This window comes from Carettochelys insculpta, chromosome 6, assembly GCF_033958435.1.
Source record: "Carettochelys insculpta isolate YL-2023 chromosome 6, ASM3395843v1, whole genome shotgun sequence".
NCBI lineage: Eukaryota > Metazoa > Chordata > Testudines > Carettochelyidae > Carettochelys > Carettochelys insculpta.
The window spans coordinates 121,564,899-121,589,206 of record NC_134142.1 but is presented as its reverse complement, the minus strand read 5'-3'; the positions used below and the strand labels follow the sequence as shown (position 1 = coordinate 121,589,206).

General features: G+C 56.2%; 1 protein-coding gene across 5 annotated transcripts in view; it reads right to left on the bottom strand.

Moving 5' to 3' along the window:
* SPTB (spectrin beta, erythrocytic) overlaps positions 1 to 24,075 on the bottom strand; it is a 113,572-nt gene extending 89,497 nt beyond the window's left edge. For 2 of the 5 annotated variants that reach the window (XM_074998142.1, XM_074998145.1), the window contains exons 1-2: positions 23,868 to 24,003; positions 176 to 373 (exon numbers count right to left, since the gene is read on the bottom strand). In XM_074998142.1, the coding sequence (XP_074854243.1) occupies positions 176 to 323 (148 nt within the window). In that variant the 5' untranslated portion in view covers positions 324 to 373; positions 23,868 to 24,003. Of the gene's footprint in view, positions 1 to 175; positions 374 to 16,625; positions 16,753 to 23,041; positions 23,187 to 23,867 lie in introns of those variants that run through there. The other 3 variants (XM_074998144.1, XM_074998143.1, XM_074998146.1) reach the window with 3 other exon arrangements.
* Positions 24,076 to 24,308: the final 233 nt, after the last annotated feature.

Here is a 24,308-nt window from a genome sequence, read left to right as displayed (position 1 = left end):
CTCGGCAAATCTCCCTCTCGCCGAGCCTGTGCTCAGTTTCTAGCAGCACAGCTCCGTCCAAGCACACGGGTGAAGCCAGGCCCCGAAGGTTCAGCGGGAACGAGGCCCAGACAGGCTCTGCCCAGGAGATCCGGCACCCCCAAGAGGTGGGGCCGTTAGCAGTGCCCCAGAGTACCTGCCAGAGCTTTGATCCGGGACCTCTCGAAGAGCCTGACCGAGCTGTTGTCGTTGTCCAGCTCATCGTCGGAGGCCTCCCAGCGGGCGTTAATCCGGCTGTACTGCTGTTGGATCTCCAAGTGATCATAGTCGGGGGTGGAGGTCATGTCCTGGGCCTGCCACGGCTGCGCTGCCTTCGGTTACGGGGAAAGGGGCCCTGTGGGAAAACCACATGGGGACGTCGGCGTCGCCCAGGGACACGCCAGGGAACTGACACGCCACTAGGTCGTTCCGGGGAGCCACGCGCCGGGAGAGCCCCCGGGATGCATTTCTGACGGCCGCTCACGTCGATTTCTCCCCCAAGCTCTGGCCTGTAGAGCCGTGTCTACACGTGCACGCGACTTTGAAGTAGCGGCACTAACTTCGAAATAGCGCCCGTCACGGCTACACTTGTTGGGCGCTATTTCGATGTTAACATCGACGTTAGGCGGCGAGACGTCGAAGCCGCTAACCCCATGAGGGGATGGGAATAGCGCCCTACTTCGACGTTCAACATCAAAGTAAGGACTGTGTAGTCATTGCGCGTCCCGCAACTTCGAAATAGCGGGGTCCGCCATGGCGGCCATCAGCTGAGGGGTTGAGAGACGCTCTCTCTCCAGCCCCTGCAGGGCTCTATGGTCACCGTGTGCAGCAGCCCTTAGCCCAGGGCTTCTGGCTGCTGCTGCTGCAGCGGGGGATCCATGCTGCATGCACAGGGTCTGCAACCAGTTGTCGGCTCTGTGGATCTTGTGTTGTTTAGTGCAACTGTGTCTGGGAGGGGCCCTTTAAGGGAGCGGCCTGCTGTTGAGTCCGCCCTGTGACCTTGTCTGCAGCTGTGCCTGGCACCCTTATTTCGATGTGTGCTACTTTGGCGTGTAGACGTTCCCTCGCGGCGCCTATTTCGATGTGGTGCTGCGCAACGTCGATGTTGAACGTCGACGTTGCCAGCCCTGGAGGACGTGTAGACGTTATTCATCGAAATAGCCTATTTCGATGTTGCAACATCGAGATAGGCTACTTCGATGTAGGCTTCACGTGTAGACGTAGCCTAGGAAATAGTGCAACAGAACTGAAGGCGCTCAAGCAAGTGGGCCCAGAAGCCGGAGCTGTAACCCTCAAGAAACAGTCTGCAGGGCTGTGGGCCTCTGCTCTCTTGCTGGGGGAACCCTTGTATGACTTCAACAACAACAAGTCGTCCTGGAGCACCTTACAGACTAACAGATATTTTGGAGCATCAGCTCTCGTGGGCAAAGGCTCGTGAATCTGACGAAGCGGGTCTCTGCTCACGAAAGCTCATGCCCCGAAATCTCTGTTAGTCTGTAAGGTGCCACGGGACTTCTTGTCGTTCTCGAAGCTACAGACTAACACGGCTGCCTCTCTGATCCTCGTATAACTTGTCATTCCCATAACCTAGCACCGAAATGAGTGGAAGTGACACAGCAGTCACAGAATCATAGACTGCTAGGGCTGGAAGGGACCTCAGGGGGTCATCGAGTCCAGCCTTCGATCAGTGCCTGTCCGGCGGGGGAGGTGAGACCGGGAAAATTATCCGGAAGCTGCTTCAGAAAAGCACCTGAACTCACGTGTATTCAGGCCCCAGCTTCAGGAGTCCTGTGATAAGGCAGGTTTTCTGACGGGAGACTGCTTAGAGTTAGCATATATGACCTTTCAAACCAGAGGACCCACCGGAGAGGGCGTGTATCTGTACCAGTATCTACCAACTCACCTGGTATGAATGTGTCATACGCACGACAGAGCAGGGTTTCCCAATCTACGGGTCGAGACCCAAACATGGGTCACAATTAGTTCTTAAGAGTCCCCGGCAGCTCGGAGCTGCGCTTGGCTGTCCAAGGAGCCATTTGCAGCTCCTTCACGCTGCCACATCCAGCAGCTCTCTCTGACAATAGAGCAGCAGTTACGCAGTACAAAGACAGCTTCTCCACCTTTGCTATTCGTAGCCGTCCCAGGCAGTAAGTCATTTTTGCCCCCTCTCCCCTTCCCCACTTTTGTCCCCCCTCCTGTACCATGCAGCTGATTTGTCGGTTTTCATGTTTGGCTTGTATCTCCCCCAGCCTGAGTGTGACCCCTTCCCAGCCCCTGCGTGCGACCCCCATCCCGAGTGTGCCTCCCCTAGTCCCTCCAGCTTCTGAGTGTGGGGCTTAAGCTGGGGGAGGGAGCAGTTTGGGGATGAGGGTCTTTCCCCCACCACAACTCAGATCAACTATAATAAAATAATAGCTAACTATAATAAACAGTGTTGCTATATCATTAACGTATTTCCCCTTTCTCTATGAAATAATTACTCTGAACATATAAACATGAGGGGGTGTGATTTTATATTCTTGTCTCAGGTGTGAAATGAGCTAGTTACAGCTCTGGCCCTCTGACCCCTGGTTTTGAATGGTCTTGGGTCACCAGACTGTCCTGCATTGTCAAAACAGGTCCCCGTCTGGAAAAGGCTGAGAACTGCTGCCGTAGATGGTATGTACTGTCATCTCAGAGGGGTGGCTGTGTTGGTCTGTATCTTTGCAAACTGAACAAGCAGTTCCTATAGCATCTTCAAGACTAACCGTTTTATTTCTTAGCTTTGGTGGGTACGACCCATTACCTGGGATTTGTGCAGATTCGGGGAATAAATTTTGTTCTGTGCACCAAGGCCTGTGAGGATGTGCACCACCCATAGACACATAGGCTGCCGGCTGCAACCTCTGGGAATCAGCTGGGTGGTACCTGAATCTCTCCTGGGCAGCCGCCCCAGCGCTGAGCTTGTAGGGAACCCTGGTCTTGAGCTATGTCTCCCCAGCAGCACAGGAGCAGCAGTAAACACCGGGCCAAGCATCAAAACACCACCGGCGCATGCACATCGCTGCTTTATTCCAGCTGGCCAGAGAGCTGGCCCAAGGGAAAGCCCACTGGTGCTTTGTGCTGAATCAGGATGAAAAGTCGCCCCACGAAAACATTCTGAGAGTTCCCAACAAAGTTCAGTAAGAAATAGTTTGTGCCTGTTCCACCCCCTGCAACCCAGCCCCCAGGCCAGAGCTTGTACCCACTCCTGTAGCCCAACCTCTGTCCCAGGGCCTGTTCCACTCCTGCAACCCAGCCCCCAGGTCAGAGCTGGTACCCCCTCCTGCAACCCTACCCCTATCCCAGGGCCTGTTCCACCCCTGCAACCCAACCCCCAGGTCAGAGCTTGTACCCCCTCCTGTAGCCCTACCCCTATCCCAGGGCCTGTTCCCCCTCCTGCACCCCAGCCCCCAGGCCAGAGCTGGTACCCCCTCCTGTAGCCCAACCCCTGTCCCAGGGCCTGTTCCACCCCTGCAACCCAACCCCCAGGTCAGAGCTTGTACGCCCTCCTGCACCCCAACTCCCACCCCACAGCATGTACCTGCTTCTGCACCTCAACCCCCAGCCCAGGGCCTGTACCACCACCTGCACCCCAAACACTCATCCCCAGCCAGGTCCCTTGTACCCCAAATGTCTGCTCCAGACCTGAGCCCCCAGCCACCCTCAGATCCACATGGCTTCATTCCCATCCTATGAATTTTATGTCACCTTCGTGTCACACGCCACACCCATGTTGCATGCCCCTTCCACATCGGTGCACATAAGAAAATTCATTCCGCTCAGGGGTGGGAAATATTAGAGAGATCACTGCCACCCGCCCACGCCTGCACAGAACAAAGGTCTGAGGCCCCCAGCCGCTCAGGCAGATGCAGATTAACAGCAAATCCACTCCCGCTGAGACAACCCCTTTCGATTTACCCCAGTGGGGAAAAAAAAAAAAATCAAAAGTGCTGGTAAAACTCGGTACAATTCCATAACCATTGTGCAGGAAGCGCGTTTTCTGTGGGGGGACCCATTTTCATGGAAGCTTCCCAACCAGACCAGCAGCCCCCTCGAAAAGCCTCTTGAACAGAGAGCAGGCTACAGGAATTAGCTTTCATTTCTTACGGAAGCCAGGACCTGTTGGTGTGATGGGTCCAGGCCTGGCCCTTCCCCAAAACCCGGCTACATACCCCGAGAGCGAATAGTTTTCCTACACCAAAAAGTCACTCGAGCACTTGTTACCTTCCTTAACACGCCAACGGCATTTTATTTGCACCCATGAAGACTAATCTCTTCCTCTCGATGGTCGCCCAAAGGGGGAAGCAGCCAGGGACAGAGGTCACCCCGTACTACATCTGATGAAGTGGGTCTGGCCCACGAAAGCCCATCACCGAATAAATCATTTTGTTAGTCTTTAAAGTGCTACGTTTCTGCTGCTTTGTTTTGTTGGAGTTCAGACTAACATGGCCGCCTCTCTGTTACTGCTCTACAATGGCTGTGTCTACCCTTGCATTCTTCTTTCAAAAGAGGTATGCAAATTAGGGGTTTGAAAATGCAAATGGGGGCAGATTTGCATATCTGGTGCCTCATTTGCATATTCATATTTCAAAACAGCTTCTTTCGAAAGAAGAAAACCAGTGTAGACACTGCTCTTTCAAAAGCAGACCCCATCTTCGAAAGACTCCTTCTTCCCATATAAAAAGGGAAGAAGGATACTTTCAAAGATGGGCTTTACTTTCAAAAGAGCAGCGCCTACACTGGTTTTCTTCTTTCAAAAGAAGCTGTTTTGAAATATGAATATGCAAATGAGGTGCCAGATATGTAAATCTGCCCCTCATTTGCATTTTCAATTTCCCTCATTTTCATGCCTCTGTCGAAAGAAGAATGCAAGTGCAGACTCAGCCAATGTGTGCTAGGAGCCAGCTGGCTCTCTGCTAAGGCCTGGTCTACACTAGGGTTCAAAGTCGATCCCAGACATGTAATTTGAGCCCCGCTATTAGCGTAGCTCGAATCGACGTATCAGGATCGACTTCGTTGCCTGGTGTAGATCCAGGATCTTCAGGCTCGCGCCAACGTCCCTTATTCCGCATCTCAGCCTGGAGTGCCAGGGTGGACGGCCGAGCCCAGAGGGATCGATTTTACCATGTCGCGACACACGGGACAAAAATCGATCTCTCTCACACACACACACGCGCGCGCGCGCGCGCACAAGTCTAGACACACCCCAGGGCTGCAGAGGGGACTCATTCTTTCTCTCTGTAAGCAGACGAGGTGCCCCTCTGCAGGACAGTGAGCCGCACCCAGCGGACGCGTGGGCTTCAGAGCATTGCCAAGACCCCACCCCACGTCCTGTCCCTGCAGTTCTCCGCCCAACGGCTCTCCCCTAAAGCCAGGCTACGGGAGTGTTTGCTAAGCTACGGAAGCACCGGGGTGAAGGGGAGCAGAAGGATCTCGCAGGCAGGCCTGGACTTCGGCGGCTCAGCCTATCACTAGCGACCAGGTCAAACCCCAGGGTGGCCTGGGCAGCTGTTCTCAATGCTGGGCCAGTTCCGTGGCCCCACCCGCCTGCCCCAGCTGCTGCTCTCGACAGCCACCCGGCTCGAGTGGCTGCCTCAGAGCAGACGTTTAGCTTGTGCAACTCACACCGCGCACAAGGCAGCGCTAATAATCAGCCTTAAAATGGCAGCGAGGGACCCCAACGCAGAACAAGCCCTGGTTGTGCTCGGCATTGCACAGACGCACAGGGAGAAATTGGCTGAGATCGGGGCCCCGTGGGGCTGGGCACTGCACAGACCCACCCAGACAATCCCTGCCCCAGCTGAGATCAGGGCCCCATGGCTCAGGTACTGCAGAGACCCCCAGCAAGAGACAGGCGCTGCCCCAGCTGAGATCAGGACCCTGTGGGGCTACGTGCGACACAGGCACAGACAAGTTGTGCTCCAAAAGTTTGCAGTCCAAATACCCAGGGAAAGGAAACCCCCAAGAGCCGCAGCAGCTCGGTGGCGCAGCCAGGAACCCAGCCCCAGCTCCCCATGAGAGCACCGCACTGCCCTCTGCCTGCACTGGGCGGGGCAGGCCAGCCCCCTTGCACTGAGGAGCTGGGCTCCCCCATGGGCCCAGAGCTGCACTGCCTCAGGCATGGCTGGACACGCAGCACAGCTGCAGCGGCTGCGTCTCCATAGGGGGCTTTTCTTCGGGAAGGAAGCGCACCCGATGGTTCCCCTCCTTGCTAGGACGCGCCTCCCTCTCCCAGGCTGGCCTGGCTGCAGCTGACGGAATGCGGCCTGGAGGTCCTCAAACGGAGATGGCCTTGAAGGGTTTATCTTGCCAATGGGCAGCGGGTTGGAGCAGGTGACCCTGGAGGTCCCTTCTAACCCTCGTTTGCTGCTGAGGGGGCCGTTTAGGGATCTGGGGGCAAAGAGATTTTTAAAAAAAAAGATGGTGCTTGGCCCTGCCAAGCAGGCAGGGGACTGGACTCAATGACCTCCCAAGGTCCCTTCCAGCTCTCTGAGATGTGACGGGTAAGGGGAAAGCAGAGGCTGGCCCTAACCGCTCTGCTCTGCCAGCTAACAGAGCAAGAGCGGCAGAACCTTCTCGCTGCCGTTGAGTAGCCAGGCTGGAAACACCAGCACGTCTCCCTCTGCCTGTTGAAAGTTACACGGTGCGGCAAAGGGCCCTCGGGTGGGCGTTGGAGGCTGCCTGAGCGCACAGCTCCCAGGGTGGGGCTTGGTGGTATTATCAACCCTCTTCCTGAACAGCACAGGCGGCGGTATCACCCGCAACAGCTGGAGCCAACCTGCTGCTATTCCAGGCCCATGGGCTCTCCCCACAGGCCGCCTGAGAGAAGGAATAGCTCTTTCCAGCTTGCCTGGCATCCAATTTCCCCTCTAAAAGTAGCACAGCTCCAAATAGCCCAGACGGGGAGACAGCAGCGCCAGCTGTCCCATGCCTGCACGGGTGCTCTGAAAGCTTTCAGTAGGAAAGGTTACTATCTATAACCCCCAGGGAAGCAACTGTCCATGGAGAAAGGGTCAGGTGTCTCAGGGTTCCCTCTTGGTTTTTCCATCCCTGGGTGGAATAAATTTTGTTCTATGCACTGAGGTATGTGCAGACGTGCACCACCCACACACACGCTGCCGGCTGGGGGCACTCTGCTAACCAGCTGGGCAGCACCTGAATTCACCTGGGCAGCTGCCCCAGCACTCAGCTTTCAGGGAACACACGTGTCTCTAGCAGCACAGAGCTCCTGGCAGCCCAGCGAGGAGACGCAGGAAGGTGGAAGCTTTTCTGGCTGGAAGGAAAAGCAACTCCCGGGGGAGAGAATTCTGGGGACCCAGCGGATGCCAAAGGACAGCCAGACTCCTAGCAGTGCTCCTGCAAGCTGAGCGCATGCGTTTCTGCTGGTCTTGCCCATTTGCACACGCCTCCCTGCACAGAACAAAGTTTATTCCACACATGGAGAAAAGGAGCGAGAACTTTGCACAGCAGCCCTGGGAGAAACAGAGCCCAGCCTTGGCATGTCCACTCGGCAAAGCCCTGTTTGCCAGCTTTGGCCACCCTGTATTTTCTAGTGGGGAAGGGTGGCGGGAGCAGGACATGCGAGGGCTCGGGGCTGAAAGGACTTCTAAGCCACACCGGAGCGGCAGCTGACTTTTAGCTCACAGTACAGAGGCTCATGCACCGAGCTCCAATGGTCCCAGGTTCGAATCTGCCCGTGGGCGGTTACACGTCCACCCACACTTCTGGCCCACTGCTGGCGACTGTGGGCTCAGCAGTCCGGCCTTGCCCGGGGATGCAAAGCACAGACACCCCCGGAGGGGGACCGCTGCTCTGTGCTGCCCCAGCCAGAGCCCTCAGCCGCTCAGCTCGCTGGGCTGGAGACAGAGGGGTGCAGCAGCAGCAGAAAATGCTGGCGTACGTTGCAGCGGTCAGACAGGAGAAGCACAGCTCAGAGCTGCCGCCCTGCCATGCGCTGATGTGAGACAGAAATGCTGCCTGATTAAACTTCTCCTGCAGCTAAGATGTCCCAGCCAGGTTCTCCCCAGCCACTGCACATCAGTGAGAGAGGCCCCTGGAGCAACATTAACTCCCCCCAGGTGGTCCCCACGTCTCCAGTGTAGCTGCACTGACTTATGCCACCTGGGGTGCAACAGGGCTAACTCGTGTCAGTGGGAGAGCTGCCTAATTAACCCCAAGGGAACAAGCGAGGGCTGAGACACAGCTGCTGGGGGGGCGGCACTGGTCCACGGAGCTCCAGTGGTGCTGTAATCGACTGCCCACCAGCTGGGGACACGTCCCTGCACTCAGATCCTTTGTGCCAGTCTGCGAGTGCTGCCTGGAGAATGGCAGAGAACCTCAGGCCCTTTTCTAAAGGAGGCAGGGACGGCCCCATCATCCTGGTCGTGCCCAGTCGCTCTTCTGCAGCAGCCGGGAGCCCTTTTTTAAAAAGGAGGAGAGCGAAAGCCAGTCCCAGTGCCAAAGGACAAAGCCAACAGCCTATCTAGTCCTTTATCTGGGGTAGGCAGGGCTGTGTGGCACCCCTGGGTTATCACAGCTCGGTCCAGCCGCCCCAGGGGAATGCCCTAATCAGAAACAGCACGGCTGGCGCTTGGCTCAGCACTGCTGTGGAGCAGCAGCTGGCCTGTGCGGGCAGAGTCCCGGCACATGCATGCCCAGTGCTGCTGTTGGGAGCAGAGCCAGGGAGAAGGGCCACTTGGGAGCTACGCAGTAGTCCTTAGCAGGGGCCTAGTGACAGCGCCTCCTGGAGGATGTAAGCACTTTGGCGCTGCCTGGGAGCCAACCAGGGCACAGAGCCCAGCAAGAGCCACAAGTTCATTTCCTGCATGGGGAAGTCAGACAGTCCCTGGCCACACAGCACCCAGGGAGAAGTGGGGTGCTTCCCAGTGGTCCCTCTAATTCTTTCCATCTGTAACCCCAGAGGGGCTGAGACCACTGACAAGGGAGAGGGAAGTCTCTGCTTGGTGGACAGCCAGTTGGGGTTAGCTTATGAAATAGAGCACGTGGCTTTAGCCCCCAGGGTTGCAGGTTCCCTCCCTCAGGCTGGTGTCCCAGGTTTGTCAGCCTTATGAGTGGGGAGGTTGTCCAGGACCAACTGTTGGGAGGCTTCAGAAGCTCTGGACATGCTTTCTCAGGAAGCCATAGAGCAGAAACTTTACTCCCACCTGTCAGGGGTCTCGGTGCCTCTGGAGTTACACATCCCTGGGCAGAATAAATTCTGAGGCATATGCAGATGCGCACCACCTATAGAAACATGCTGCCGGCTGTGGGTGCTCTGCTACTCATCTGGGCAGCACCTGAATCTCTCCCGGGAGACCATCCAAGCGCTCAGCCTACAGGGGACACTAACGCATCCATCCCCTAACCGGGGCAGAGAGCTGGATCCAGGCCCATCTCCACCCCCTGAGCTGCAGCTGTGTGGTCCACCATCACTTATCCCTGCTCTCACCCCCCAGGAGTTTCTGCAGGCCAGACAGGGCATCAGACCATCCCACTTCATCCGCACCACTCAGCTAGTCTGCGAACGAAGCAGTTCAGCTTATCTAAGCTGTTGTGAGCAGGGCCAGGAGAGACAGGTCCCGTCCAGGCAAGGAGGGGAACATGATCAGGTGAGAGAAGCCCAGCTGACCCCAGCAGGCCAGCCGCTCCCCATGCTGCAGAAGGACGAGAAACGTCCTGAAGAGCCCAGCTGATCTGAGCCCCTGACCTGAGGAGCAGCAGGACCCTGCGAAGGGAGCAAGACCCACCAGCCAGGCCGCGAGAAAGTGGAACCTCTCCTCTCACGAACTTAATGCTGGCAGAGCACAAGGAGTCACGAGGCACCCGGTGGTGGCACAGAGCTTCCGTGAGTGCCCACTCCTGCAGCAGGTGAGCCCAAGAGTGGGCAGCGTGTATGCAGCAGTACAGGCGAGGCGTGAACGGTCTGAAAGCACAAACCGTACAATACTGGGACTGGCCACGCAAGGTTAGTGACTAGCACGGCAAGGCTAAATGCCTGTGTCATGGACACACTACTACAGCAGGCGGGTGATTGCCCAACTGCATACGTGGCACTCACAGCACAATTGTGTTACCAACACGCCTCCTGTCCTGTGTCGGGGCACCCAGGCCATTCATAGAGAGGAAGAACAAATCTTCTCTACAGCCTTAGCTGAGTAGCAGCTGGCTTTTAGGTCAGCCTGTAGAGGCTCCTGCACAGAGGTCTGCCGTTTGAGTCTACCTGTTGGAGGTAACACATGCAAGAAAGCTACAGACCAGTAACTCTCAACCTTTCCAGACTTCTGCACCTCTTTCAGGAGACGCATGTATTCCCCAATTTGTGCTCACTTAGCCATGTCTGCGCCACAGAGTTATTTCAAAATAACACAGCTACACACAAAATGCATTTTGAAATAGCATTTCCCGACACAGCGCTGTTCCGAAGTCGCGCTATTGGACGCCGTTACGGCTGATTTCGAAATAGTGCTGTTCCACGTCTTAACAGCGCCTATTTCAAAAACAGCCATTTCGAAACAGGCGTTATTCCTCCTGCAATGAGGTTTACTGATTTCAAAATAACACGCCCACTATTTTGAATTTGTTTCAAAACAGCGTGTGCGCACTGCTGACGCTAGCAAAGTTATTTTGAAATAACTCTGCAGTGCGGACAGAGACTTAGAAACCACTTGCTTGTAAAACTGGACATACCCCTACAAAAGTCTCCCAGCACACTGGTACTGAAAAATTGCTGCCAATTCTCTCACTTTTACTATATTGCAAAAGAAACCATCGCCGTGTATCTTCATCATGCATCTAAAGAGAGCAAGGGACAAGATCAAGGAAGAGGTAGGGGGATCTGTGCATGGGATAAGAATTAACAGCTAGAGGTTCATGGATGAGATACTTATCGAGGAAGGTGATACCTAGCGAAAACGGTGCAGGTGCTTCACTAGGAAGGGAAGTGGTATGGACGGATTATGAACATCGATAAAACGAAAACAATGGTATTTGGAGATAAGGAAATCGGAAGGAAGATCAGCGCAGATGGGATTGATCTAGAGAACGCAGAGAAGGTCACATATCTGGGAAGCAAAATGACAATGATCGAGACTGTGAGAAGGAAATGGAGACTAGAATAGCGAAAGCGAGAGCGAGTTTGCAGGTGACGGACAGATCTGGAAAAGCAAAGTGATTAACTTAGGAACGAAGCTGAATGTCTCTAAAACATGGGTATTCGGCAGCATGTTGTACGGATGTGAGACACGGGTGATAATGAAAGAGTTGAAGAGAAGGATATTGGTGTTCAAGAGAAGTTGTTATAGAAAGGTCCTGAGAATAGGATGGATGCAGAAGGTCACCAAGGAGGAATTCTATAGGAAGATGCAGCCGAAAGAGAACCTGCTGCAGAAGGTTATAAAATGGAAGCTACAGCTATTTGGACATATTTGCAGAATGAACGATGAGTGAAAAATCAAGACCTTGGTATTCAGCATAATGGACAGTTCGAATAGGAGAGACAAACCCCACCGAAAATGGATAGATGGTATAGCAGACTGGTGCTGAGCTAGTCTACAGAAACTAAGCCACTCCGCACTGGACAGGGAGAGAGGGAAGAAAATAGTGAGGGAGGCATCGGACACCAACGGGCGCTGAGCCCACGGTTGTCATTGATGATGATGATGAAAATAAACCAATGTTAATATAACTATTGCACTTACTTGTCTGTGTATAGTACATAGAGCAGTACGAGCACGTCACCGTATGGAAGTTTAATCTGGGCTGACTTCACGAGTGCGTTTTATGTAACCAGCTCTAAAACCAGGCAAATACCTTCCTGAGTTGCTGTTCCCTTGGAAAACCCCCTGTGTAATGCCCGGGATACGTGTGTACCCCTGATTGGAGAATCTCTGCTCTAAGGCTCGGGCTGTAAGGCCAGCAGCATTCAGGGCATGACAAAGGCAGATCACGTCATGCCTAGGAGGCTAGCAAGGGCAGTTTGCTATGACAGCAAATAACAGACGTGCACTAACAGCTGATAGCTGCCAGGCATGGAGAGAGAGAACAGCGTGTGTGAGCTTCTGGCTTGACAACAAGCACGCCCTGCCAGACCAGCTCCGATCCAACTGTACGCGCTTAAGTGAAGCCAGCCCTGATGGGTATTTAGGAGGAGGAATTCTGGGGAAAGCCAATGACTCACGGTGGGGTTGGGGCTGCTGTCTGTTGGGTCAGCTGGAAAGCGAGGCCCTCACCACTTGTCTATGATAATCCCGAGGCCCTGGCCCTGTTTCAGCCCTGGCAAATACCTGCTGTCAACCACAAGTTCACCTGCACCCCAGATGGAATCTGGCTGGCAGCTGATAAGGGCCACCGTGAAGGTCAAATCTAGTCAGTTACCATGTCAGAGCTGAATCAGGAACAGGATGGGGGTGTGTGTTTCCAATCACAGACTCCTGGTTTCCTTGCTTGCTGCTGTGGGAAAGACCTGCACAAACAAGAGGGGAAACAACCCCACAAAGCACGGCCAAGGGGGCAGAGCAAACCAACGACCCGAGCCCTACCCCTTTCTGCCAATCTCTCGTAGGTCTTAGGAACACTTGGCCCAGCACCAGGGGGAAACATTCTCAGACTGAAGTGTGGGCTATAAATGGGAGGTGGTGTAATAAACAGCTGCCACGTTCCACCCCAGAGGTGGCTGCCTTTCAATGGGACAGCCAACGAATGGATCCTGGTCTTGGCTGTCTCCCCAGCTCCCGCACTGGGCCTGCCAGGTGTGGGAAGGAGGCAGGTCTCCTTGTCCTTACCCCCACTGAAGTAAGATGGAGGGGACTTTTACTGAGGGCAGAAGGGCCGGAGTCCTTCACCATTACCCCAGCAACTAGCTCCTTGACCTCTCATCAACAATGCTGCCGCTGCCGCTGGATATCGCTCCTCAAACAGTTGGCACTGAAAGAGTTAATGGCATTCACCCTGGAACCTAATGATGGCGGCAAAGCAGCAACACCCCAGAGGGTGGCTCACAAGCCGGTGTGCAAGGCCACCTGCAGCCGCAGGCCTACGTCACTGCCTCACCGCACCAGCCGCACACTCTCTCTTGGTCATCGTCACCCCAGCTCGGCGCTGCTCGAACTGTGGCGGAGCTGGTCCCCTGGCGCTGGCTCCTCCTCCTCCCTTCCAACAGCCACGCTGCTTTGAAAGGCAACTGATGCTCAATGAAACACCCGCCCCCAGGTCTTACTCTCCCCGACGGGTGCTCTGAGCTCAGGGATCAGAGGCGATGCCACAACTCACAGGGAGAGAGGTGCTGTACTGGAGACACGTTTTTTGCTAGCGGGTTTGCTTGGCAATCGCACAGATTCCAAGGTCAGAAGCAGGGCAACCTCCAGCCCTGGGGCTGCCGGGTAGGAAACCATTTAATGCACTTCTTCACACAGCGTGCAGCCAACGGAACTCATTGCCAGAGGACGTGATGAAGGCCGAAGCCCTAAATGGTTCAAAAAAAGGCTTGGAAAGGTCATGGGGGATAGGTCCATCGGTGGCTTTTAGCCGAGATACTCACGGGCCCAACCTCAGGCTCCAAGCATCCCTAAACATCTGACTGCTAGACGACAGGCAACAGATCAGATCACTTCCCTCTTCTGCTCATTCCTTCTGAAGCAGCTGGCAAAGCGTCACAGAGGAATCTGGTCGGAAGAGACCTCAGGAGGTCACCTAGTTGCACCCGCTGCTCAAAGCTGGACTGACCCTCCTCACCACTAGTCTCTGCTTGTGGCCTTGGAATCGAAGAGGCTGCAAAACACACCCGCTAGTGAAAAAAAAGCGACTGGACTTTTGTGCCTCTGGACAGCACCTCTCTCCTGGTCCCCTCCCTGGCCAGGCCATTGCAAGGTGGGTGTCTGGAAAAAATGAGGTCCCACTAGCACAGTGACCCACCCCCCAGCACAGTCAGGACTGTGGGTGTAACTGAAATAAATCAGAGAATACTAGCCCTGGAAGGAACCTCGAGAAGTCATTGAGTGCAGGGGACTGGACTCATGGCAGCACCGAGCACCATCTAGATCAGCCTGATAGGTGTCTAACCTGCTCTTAAATATCCACCACCTCCCTTGGCAATTTAGTCCAGGATTTAACCACCCCAACAGGTAAGAAGTTTCTCCTAATGGCCAACCTAAGCCTCCCTTGCTGCAGTTTAAACCCGTGGCTCCTTGTCCTGTCCTCAGAGGCCCAGGAGAACGGTTTTTCTCCCTCCTCTTTGTAACACCTTTCTAGGTACTTGAAAACTGTCACGTTCCCTCTCTGCCTTCTCTTTTCCAAACTAAACAAACCCAGTTCTTTCAGTCTTCCCTCCTCGCTCATGTTCTCTGGATCCTTAATCACTTCTGCTGCTTTTCTCGGGACTTGCTCCAATCTCTCCAGGTAGCTTTGAAAATGTGGCGCCCAGAACTGGACTCAGCACTCCAGTTCCCCAGCGCAGCACAGAGCGGAAGAGCGACTTCTCGTGCCTTGCTCACACGCTCGTGTGAATGCACCCCAGAATCACGCTGGCTTTTCTTGCAGTGGTGTCACACTGCCGACTCCTGTTTAGCTGTGTCTCCTAGATCCCTCCCTGCACTTCTCCTTCTTAGGGAGTCACTTCTCATTCTGTACATGTGCAACTGATCGTTCCTTCCCAGGTGGAGCACTTTGCATTTGTCCTTATTGAACTTTGTCCCATTTGCCTCAAATCATGTCTCCAATTTGTCCGGATCTTTCTGAATGCTGAGCCTCTCCTCCAAAGCACGTGCAACCCCTCCCGGCTTGGTAGCCTCTGCGGAAGTCAGTGGATCCCCACAGTGGCCATGTGGAAGGGCCTGGAATTAATCCCCCCATACCGGCCCGCCCAGCCTGGGCTTTGTCTGCGCTCTGCCCTGGGCTGGGGAACCATCAGCGTCTCTCGGCCCCTGAGCAGCTGCGTATCTTATTTTGGACGGGAGGGAGAGAGTTGGCAGCCAGAGCGCGCGGCCTGGTCTCAACTCAAGCCTGCGCCAGCGGAGCCGCTCTGACTAGAAGGAGAAAGGAAGGTTAACGTCGCTGGCTGCCTGGCTGCCCCCCCACCCCCGTAAGAACGCTCTGAGTGGCTGGAGGCCCGAGGGACGGAGAGATGCAGTGGTGCTGGGGCCTGGGGGCGGCACAAGGGCAGACAGAGAGATGCCCCCAACAGCTCTCAGCGGCCACAGTCTTTGCACCCACCTCTCTGCCAGCCAAAGACAGGAGCGGCTGCATTGAGCTCTCCACAAAGCCAGCCGGGGCTCCCAGTGCCAGCACCTGGCCCAGCACCCTGACCTGCCCAGCACAGTCAGGATGGATGGCCTGGAGCTTCCTGGAGTCCAGGGAGTTAGAGGAGAGGAGCCCCCCCCCCCATGTCAGAGCTCCTGGAGGGCTTGGGCTGAGTCCCATCCTCACAGAGACAGCCCGAAACGGGGGAGTGCCCAGGTGGGAAAGGGAAGAGGGAAACGTTAAGTAGCAGGTAGGCCCCATGGGAAACCAGCTCCCCGCGGACAATGGATCTCCCCCCCCCCGACACACACACGCACACACGCAGAGTTTCATCAATACACACAGGAGTCTCACACAAGCAAAGATTCTCTCTCACACACACGCACTCACATCCATCACACGCACACACCTCTCGCACACACAGTTTCTTCCATAAACACACACAGGAGTCTCACAAACAGAGATTCTCTCTCTCATACACACACACACGTCTGTCTGTCTGTACACAGGTGTCTCATGCACAAGCCTCTCAATCACACCCACACCGAGTTTCTCTCATAAACACACCCAGGAGTCTCTCACACAAGCAGAGATTCCCTCTCACACACACTCACGCACAGCTCTCGCTCTCTCTCACATGCACGCGCACCCACACCCACACCCACACCCACACCCACACGTAACTAGGACCCTGCCAGAACCAGGCTGAAGTGGCAGGAGGTGGGCGGGAAGGGCCATGCAGCCCATGTGGCAGGGGCTGGCCTCTGGCAACATTTATTCCACCCACAGATTCAGTCAAGGGCTCCCCCCACTGCAGGTGTGCCTCCCACGGCTAGGGCGGGTGCGGCAGGGGGAGCCCCGCACGGTCCCCCCGCTCCCTCAGACGCCTCATTGTCCCCCCAGACTCACTCCCACCTCTGCTGCAAATGTCCAGGCTGTAGCACGCCCCAGCTCCCACAGGGACACCTGAATTAACAGGCTTCTCAAGCCCCGGTTACCAGGGTGTGGTGTGCGCCCCCCCCCCACCACACACACACCCCAGCATGCTGGGAGGTGAGCCAAGCAGAGGCTGTTTGTAACTGACGCGCACCCGTCACTTTCCTCCTACACCTGCATGGCTACCGAGAGCGTGCGGGGAGAGGGCTGGATCTGCTCTCAGGGCAGAAGCAGAAGCTAGAGAGGGGGATGTCCCCTCCCTGCCTGGGCCATGAAGGAGACAAACGAGCCGCCTGCCCAAGACACCCCCAGGCCTGGGCAACTCACACCTGGCAGCAGGAAACCCCTGGGGCAGGGGGAGGTGGGACCCAACTGCAAGACAAGGAGGAAAGCAGTCCGGTGATGGGGAAGGGACTTACCGAGGGCGGGCTGTCTCCGGGGTGGACACAGGGACGAGATGGAATCCTTTACAGTACGGCTGGGCCCCTTGGCTATGGCCAAACGTCAGCCTCTCTGGGCTCTCCCAAGGACCCTGCAGCCGGCCCTTGGGATGCACCTGACTCGGGGCAAGGAAGGACAGAGAGAGTCAGGGATGGCTGGTGCTATTGCACCGGGGGGAAAGGGAAGACCACAGGCCTGCCCCTGAGCAGCTGTGCAGGGACCTGGGGCCTGGTAACTAAAGGCAGGAAGCCTACAGCTTCCCTGGGGGGAAATCCAGCTCTGTGCCCCCAGAAGGGGCAGAGCCCGGAGCATCCGGCCCTCAGAGCTGCAGGCAGCATGGCTTTCTGGTGGGACTGTAATTGGCCTGGGACTCCAGCCACCGCAGGAGCAGTGGCAGTGGGTGGGAACCCCAGGCCCCTTCGATTTGCTGAGCCCTGGGGCATTTCCCACCCCTTCCCCCGCCAGCAGGCCTGATTAAAGGGGTTCCTGCCCATGGACTGGTGACCGGCTACAGCACAGACCAGGTCCTATGACCCTTTTACACACATCCTCCAGCAACAGGGCCAGAAAGCCACCTCAGCCAGGCAGAGCAGCCGGCCCACAGAAACCGGTCCAACAAGAACCAGCAGTCAGCCTGTGAGATGGCGCTAAAGCCACACTTTAACTCTGGGGACCCACACAAAGCACCAGAGCGTCTGGGGAACCCCAGCCCTTTTCCAACCCAGCTGTGAAACTGCGGTGCCCAGAAATCGCAACCTTCACGAAAAGCCTGGACAGGGGCTGGGAGACGGGGTCTCGGAGGGGCAGGTCCCGCCGCGTGACTGCCACTTCCGTTCAGAGCGCTGGGTCCGTGTCCTAATGCAGCGCGTGAGGTGTGCAGATAGGCATCCTCTCCCTGGTTATCAACACTCAGCACGACTGGCTCAACAGCAAGGGCTCCGGGCTCGTAATCAGAGCGCCAGCTGGCACTTCTGGGCAGCTCTGCCTTTTGGCAGCTGTAGGTCTCTCCTCTCCCCGCCCCACCTCCGTCGCTAAGCCAGCTGGGGGACGTTCACCAAGCTGAGCGTGGGTTATTGCAGAAGGAAGCCAAATTTCCTGGTGACCCAATTTACTTCGGGATGATCAACATCTTACCCCCGCCCCCTGCCCAGGTAGGTTGTATTTGATCAGTAATGAATTTCTGAGATCCCCAGAGGGCCTGGGGCAGCATTCCCTGTAAGCTGAGCACCTGGGTGGCCACTCAGGAGAGGTTCAGGATAGCGGCGTGCACACAGCTCGCAGAGTGCGTTTCTTTGGGTGGTGCACATTCGTACACACCTCGGTGCACATAAATTTTATCCCGCCCATGGATGGAAAAAGTTAGGGGGAACTCTGGTCTGGGGGAATCTGCCAGGACACGTAAGCTGCGGGAGAAGGTCTTTTAATTAACTGCTGCTGCTGGCTGACATGAGAAGCCAACCCATGAAAACAACATGATAGGGATCAAGAAGCTAATCGGGCACCATGCGCTCAGGGGCTCCCTGGGATCAGGGAATGCCTGGAAGCCTCTTTGAAGATCAAATGTCCGGGAGACCTCCTAAGTGTTGTTAATAGAGCTTTGGCTACCCTACGCGGCTTTTAGTTGTAGATCGAGATTTCGGTTCCCCATGTGAGGGGATAAACCGGCAGTAACGAGGGAAAAGGCGGGTTCCTTCGGGCAAAATCCGGAGGGAAAAGGAAAGCCCTGCATGTTTGCTTTAGCCTCTGATCTCTAACGCCGCGGTGCCCAGCCAGTTCTAATGGCTGGAGGAAATTAGCCACATTATTCTGCACAAGGTCCACTAGCCACGCTCAACCAGCCAAATAGCTACATGTGGCTACTGGCTAGCACAGGGGTTGGCGACCCCCGGCACGGGTGCCAAGAGCGGCACGAGCCGATTTACTCTCAGCCCTGCCCCTCCGCCCCCATGCAGCCAGGAGCACGCTCAAAGCCAGGCCGCCAGTGGGTTAGCAAAAGACCAGCTAATGCTACCAATCACCACCTGACGGGCAAAACTCTGCATCTGGAAGGCCACATCTGGAATATTGTGCCCAGTTTTGGGCCCCTCGGTAAGAAAAGGACGTGGATGTGCTAGAGCAGGTTCAGCAGAGGGCAACGAAAATGATGAAGGGGCTGGAGCACAAGACCTGTGAGGAGAAGCTGAGGGATTTGGGCTTCTTTAGCTTACGGAAGAGAAGACTGAGGGGTGATTTAATAGCAGCCTTCAACTTCCTGCAGAGGGCTCTAAAGAGGAGGGAGAGAGACTGTTCTCAGTGGTGACAGATGGCAGAACAAGGAGCAATGGCCTGAAGTTACAGAAGGAGAGGAGGAGGTTGGACATTAGGAAAAACTACGTCCCCAGGCGGGTGGTGAAGCACTGGGATGCGTTGCCTAGGGAGGTGCTGGATTCTCCATCCCTCGAGGTTTTTAAGTCCCAGCTTGAGAAGGTCCTGGCTGGATGACTTAGTTGGGGTTGATCCTGCTTGAAGCAGGGGGCTGGACTCGATGACCTCCTGAGGTCCCTTCCAGCCCTCGGATTCTGTGATCTTCATTTATTGATTAATGAAACTGTTGTAGTAGGACTATTGTGACATGGGAGCTATTTTGGCATATAGAAGTACTTAAGCCCACTGCTTCTTGTCCTGACCTCAGAGTAGGAGAATTTAACAACCGATTAGAGCGTGAGATTTCCAAGTTAGAGTTCACATTCAAATTCGACACATTAACACATGGTAGGAACACAGACATCAACTACCTCACGCATTACAAAGGCTGCTTCCCTTCCTTTGATGCTCGTGATCTTCACAGACAAGACACTTAACATCCCCCACTGCTCACTCCCCTTCTTCAGTCCTATTTGATTTGTCAGTTTTTATTGCAATTTTTTTTTTTTTTGGTCCTCTGTACTTATAAATGTCAGCCTGTGCTGGAAATGAGATTGAGCTGAAGAAGTGGGTCTGTCCCACGAAAGCTCATCCCCAAATCAATCATTTGGCTAGTCGTTGAAGTGCTACATTTCTCTGCTCTCCTCAGAAGTGAAGGAAAAAAATTTCCCCCCTCCTTGTAAGCCCCTTTTAGTTACTTGAAAGCTGCTATCATGTCCTCACCCAGCCGCCTCTTTTCCAAACTAAACAAGCCTGGTTCTTTCAGGCGTCCCTCATTGCCCACGTTCTCTAGAGCTTTAGTTTTTCCTGTTGCTCTTCTCCAGACCTTCTCCAGTTTCTCCAGCTCTTTCTTGAAATGTGGTGCCCGGAACTGGACGCAGTCCTCCAGCTCAAGCCTAATGAGCGCAGAATAGAGCGGCAGAAGGATTTCAGGTGTCTCCCGGGCATGCATTTCAGAACAAGGTTTGCTTTTTTCTGCAGCAAGGTCACCCTCTTGGCTCCAGTTGAGCTTGTGATCCACTATGACCCCCTGGTCCCTTTCTGCAGTTCTCCTTACTAGACAGTCCCAGCAAAGGGCGCAACCATCAAACCAAGAACTGGGAGCCAGGGTGGGTGTTTGGCCTTTCTGGGACACTTGCTGAAAACAGCTCATAACAGCACCACCCAGGTTACCACCACAGGTGGAGCACTACCTCTTCCAGCTCTTTCCCTCTCGCTAAATCCAGGGCTGTGAGCTCAAGCCTGGAGGGGGCCACTTAGGGGTCTGGAGCAAATTGAAGGCAGGAGGGAAGGATGGTGCCTGGTCCTGCCAAGAGGGCAGGGGACTGGACTCAAGGACCTCCCAAGGTCCCTTCCAGCTCTACAAGAGGTGTATCACCATATATTAAATGAAGCATGTACATGTTAGAACATAAGACCAGCCATAGTGGGTCAGACCAAAGGTCCATCCAGCCCAGTAGCCTGTCTGCCAACAGTGGCCAGTGCCAGGTGCCCCAGAGGGGGCAGACCAAAGACACAATCAAGCAATTTGTCTCCTGCCATCCATCTCCTGCCTCTGACAATCAGAGGCCAGGGACACCATTCCCACCCCTCTGGCTAATAGTCTTTTATGGACCTAACCTCCAAGAATTTATCTAGCTCTTTCTTAAATTCTGCTATAGTCCTGGCCTTCACAGTCTCCTCTGCCGAGGAGTTCCACAGGTTAACTAGGCGCTGAGTGAAGAATTTTCTTTTATTAGTTTTAATCCTGCTACCCATTAATTTAATTTGGTGTCCTCTAGTTCTTGTATTATGGGCACAAGTAAATAACTTCTCCTTAGTAACCCTCTGCACAACTGTCATAATTTTATATACCTCTGTCATGCCCTCTCAGCCTCCTCTTTTCTAAACTGAAAAGTCCCAATCTTTTTAGCCTCTCCTCATAGCGGACCTGTTCCAAGTACCTGTTCCTTTTACTTTGCAGGGAGGGAAAAAAACCCTCCTTGAGTTAAGGACCCAAGCAATATCAGGAAAATGCATTAGTAGCTCTGGACCTTGGTGACCTTGTCAGGCACAGGGCAGCATTAAAACACACAGGGACTGCATGGGTGCAGTTAGACAGCATCCAAATGAATGAAAGAGCCCACCCCACTTGGGTCACACACACAGGGTGCCGGCAGGATGATCCCCTTCACACTCAGCATCAGCACTGCTGTCCAAAGCCAAGCCACAATCTCCAGCCTTCCGCCTGAGGGGCTGCACCTCACCTTTAGCCATTAACAGGGGGAGAACGTTAACGTCAGGGCGGGGACTGGAGGGACACTCGGGGGTTGAGGGGCATCGCCGTGTGCAAGGCAGCCCATTTAGTACTGCTTCAGGAAGCAGAATTTTTTTACAGCCCTGTCTCGATGGCTCTGGCATGACAACGGTTGTGCTCAATGAACTGGCTGGAGGGTGGTGAGGGGGGCTCTCTGGGTCCCAGCCAGGGCTCCCTGGCAGCTGAGCGCTGGGGCGGCCACCCAGAAGTAGATTCAGGTGCCACACAACTGATTAGCAGAGCACCCCCAGCCAGCAGCCTGTGTTCTTATGGGTGGTGCACAGCTGTGTGTGCGTGGTGCGCATGACAAAATTTATTCCGCCCCATAGATGGAAGAAATTGGAGGGCACATTGGTCACAGCCGGGCACTGGGGAAGAAACAAGAGGCGCCAGCCCATCACGCCCTCCTGGCTCCTGTCAGTGGCAGCGTGCGTAGCTGGAGAGACCCAGCCCCAGAGATGTGAGTCAAATGGAGCCAGTGTAGAAGAGAACTTGGGCTGGTGGGAGGACGAGATGGTGGGCTAATGTACAGGATGGGCAGGGCCGGTCCAGAGCTCCCACTACTTTTTTTTCATCTATGGGCAGAATAAATTTTGTTCTGTGCACTGAGAAGTGAGGATGCGCACCGCCCACAGACAGACAAGCTGCTGGCTGCAGGTGCTCTGCTAATCAGCTGAGCAGCCCCTGAAGGTCTCCTGGGCAGATCCCTCCCAGCCCTCAGCTTCCAGGGAACACTGATGAGATCTCACTGGACCAGTGGCGAAACTGATCCCAGCCGGGTGAAGGCAGCTCTCCCAGCTCAGGGTTCTGACCAGATGCTACACATGCAACACAGGAAGTTTCAGTAGCTTTCAGCATGCAAGGAGCAGGCTTCGGAGCCCCTGACACCAATGCCAAGCAGCCCACGCCTCTGCCACACCACAGCCCCCTGGGGGGAAAAAACACATCAAAGCCCAGGAGGAAGCTTCCTCTCGGCATCCTACCGATCACAGGCCCTCCCCAGGGAAACACAGAAGCTCCCATCACTCAAGCCTCCTAAATGACAGGAGCAAGCACCAAGATAAACTCCATGAGGAACCAATGCAGGGGGTGCCGGCAGCAGGGGCTGGCTTAGCTTCTGGGCACCCGCCTCAACAACACCCGACCCGCTCGTGTCACGTCGGACATCACCCGGATGGCAGCGGCTCCTCAACAACTAACAGTCTGGATTCAAGCCTGAGACCCCGAGGAAAGGCTCCCTACCCCGCCCTGCAGCCCCTCCTACCTTGCTTGGCATTCAGCTGCACCTGCCAACCCACGATGAAAGGGAGGGCGCCTTTGAGACACCGCTCGCTCTCCTACCCCTACCCCCTGCCTGTCAGGGAGCAAGGGGAAAGTGCACGGCTGGTGTGAATGACCCCTCCACCCTCTCCTCTCACTAGGGCGGAGGCAGAGGCCTGCACACGAGCCGTGTTTGTTCCCCTCGCTCCTTGACAGCCCGGGGACTGGGTTGTGGAGCCAGCAACACCCTCCTGCCCTGCCCAAATGGCGCCCTGGCCACGGATGTGGGATCTGGGCCCACCGGCTGTTTACAAGGCTGGCCATTTCCCTGGAACCCGGATGCCTGCCTCCACCTGCCTCGTCTCAGTTGCACCGGAGTAGGGCTTACGAGCCCTGCTCCCAGCCAGGCCCCGTGGGGCTGGGTGCAGAACCCACCCGGCATGAAGTGGTCAGTCCCGGCCTCTGAGAACTTGTCATCGAAGTTGTGAAACAACTCGGCTCAGAGGCCGGAGAATGCACTCGGAGCCCAGCTCTGCACCTTCTGTACCAGATCCTTCCAGGGACCCTGCTGCCTGGGGCCCTGCGGGGAGAGGAGCTCTGAGGCCAGGACACAGGGAACGCCCCAGACCTGGCTCTTATCCCTCTGCAGAGAGGCAAGGAGAGGGGGCAGCCGAGAGGGGCCATAGACTGAAACACGCCCCCCCCCCCGCACCACACACCTTCCAGATGCCTGCCAAGAAACTGTCTCCAACTCCAGGCTATAAATAGGCTTCTCCATGCGGCCCAGCAGCCCCCTTCCCCGCACCCACCGGCGCAGAGGGCTGGGGTCTCTGCCAGCTCTGCCGCCTCTCTATGCGCCCCTGCAGCCTCCTACCTTGCGCCTGGGTCCCCCTCCCTGCGCCCCGGATCAGGACCTCCACCTCCACCCCTCTGTGCGCCCTGGAGCTGGGGACTGTCCTCTCCTTCCGCCCCGGATCAGGACCTTCGTCCCACCGTGCGCCCCGGAGCCGGACCTCCACCCCGCCGTGCGCCTCGGAGCCGGACCCCGCCACACCGCGCGCCCCGGCCCCGTCCCCCTCCGTGCGCCCCAGAGCCGGACCCTCCCCCACCGTGCGCCCTGGCTCCGGCTCCTCTCCGTGCGCCCCAGAGCCGAACCGTCTCCTCTCCGTGCGCCCCGGAGCCGGACACTTTCTCCCCCTTCGCGCCCCGGCTCCGGCCCGCCTTCCCCTCCTTGCGCCCGGCCCCAGCCCCGCGGACTCACCTGAGCCGGGCAGCGGCGGCAGCAGCTCGGAGTCCCGGGCGGCGGCTGGGCGGCGGCGGCGGCGCAGCGGGGCCGGGGGAGCGCGGAGCGGCCCCGCCCTGCCCTGCGATATAAATAACATTATCTGGGCGAGCAGGGACATTCCTGCCCGGGACCAGCGCTGCTGCCCGGCCCAGATAGCCCCGCTGCCTCCAGGGGCGGGCGGGGGAGACGCCCGCCCTGCAATGCAGCACGGCGGGCCCCCAAGCCAGCGCCAGCAGCGGGCCCCGGTCGCTACCCAGCCAGGTCCGCCCCAAGGCTCAGCCACACCCGGCGCGGCGCGCTCCGCGGCGGAGACGCAGGTGCCGCCGCTGCTGCTTGCAGGCTGGCTGGCCCCAGGGCCTGCCTCCGCGCCCTGCGGTGCTGGGGGGTCCCCCCGGCCCAGTGCCTGCTCGAGGGTGC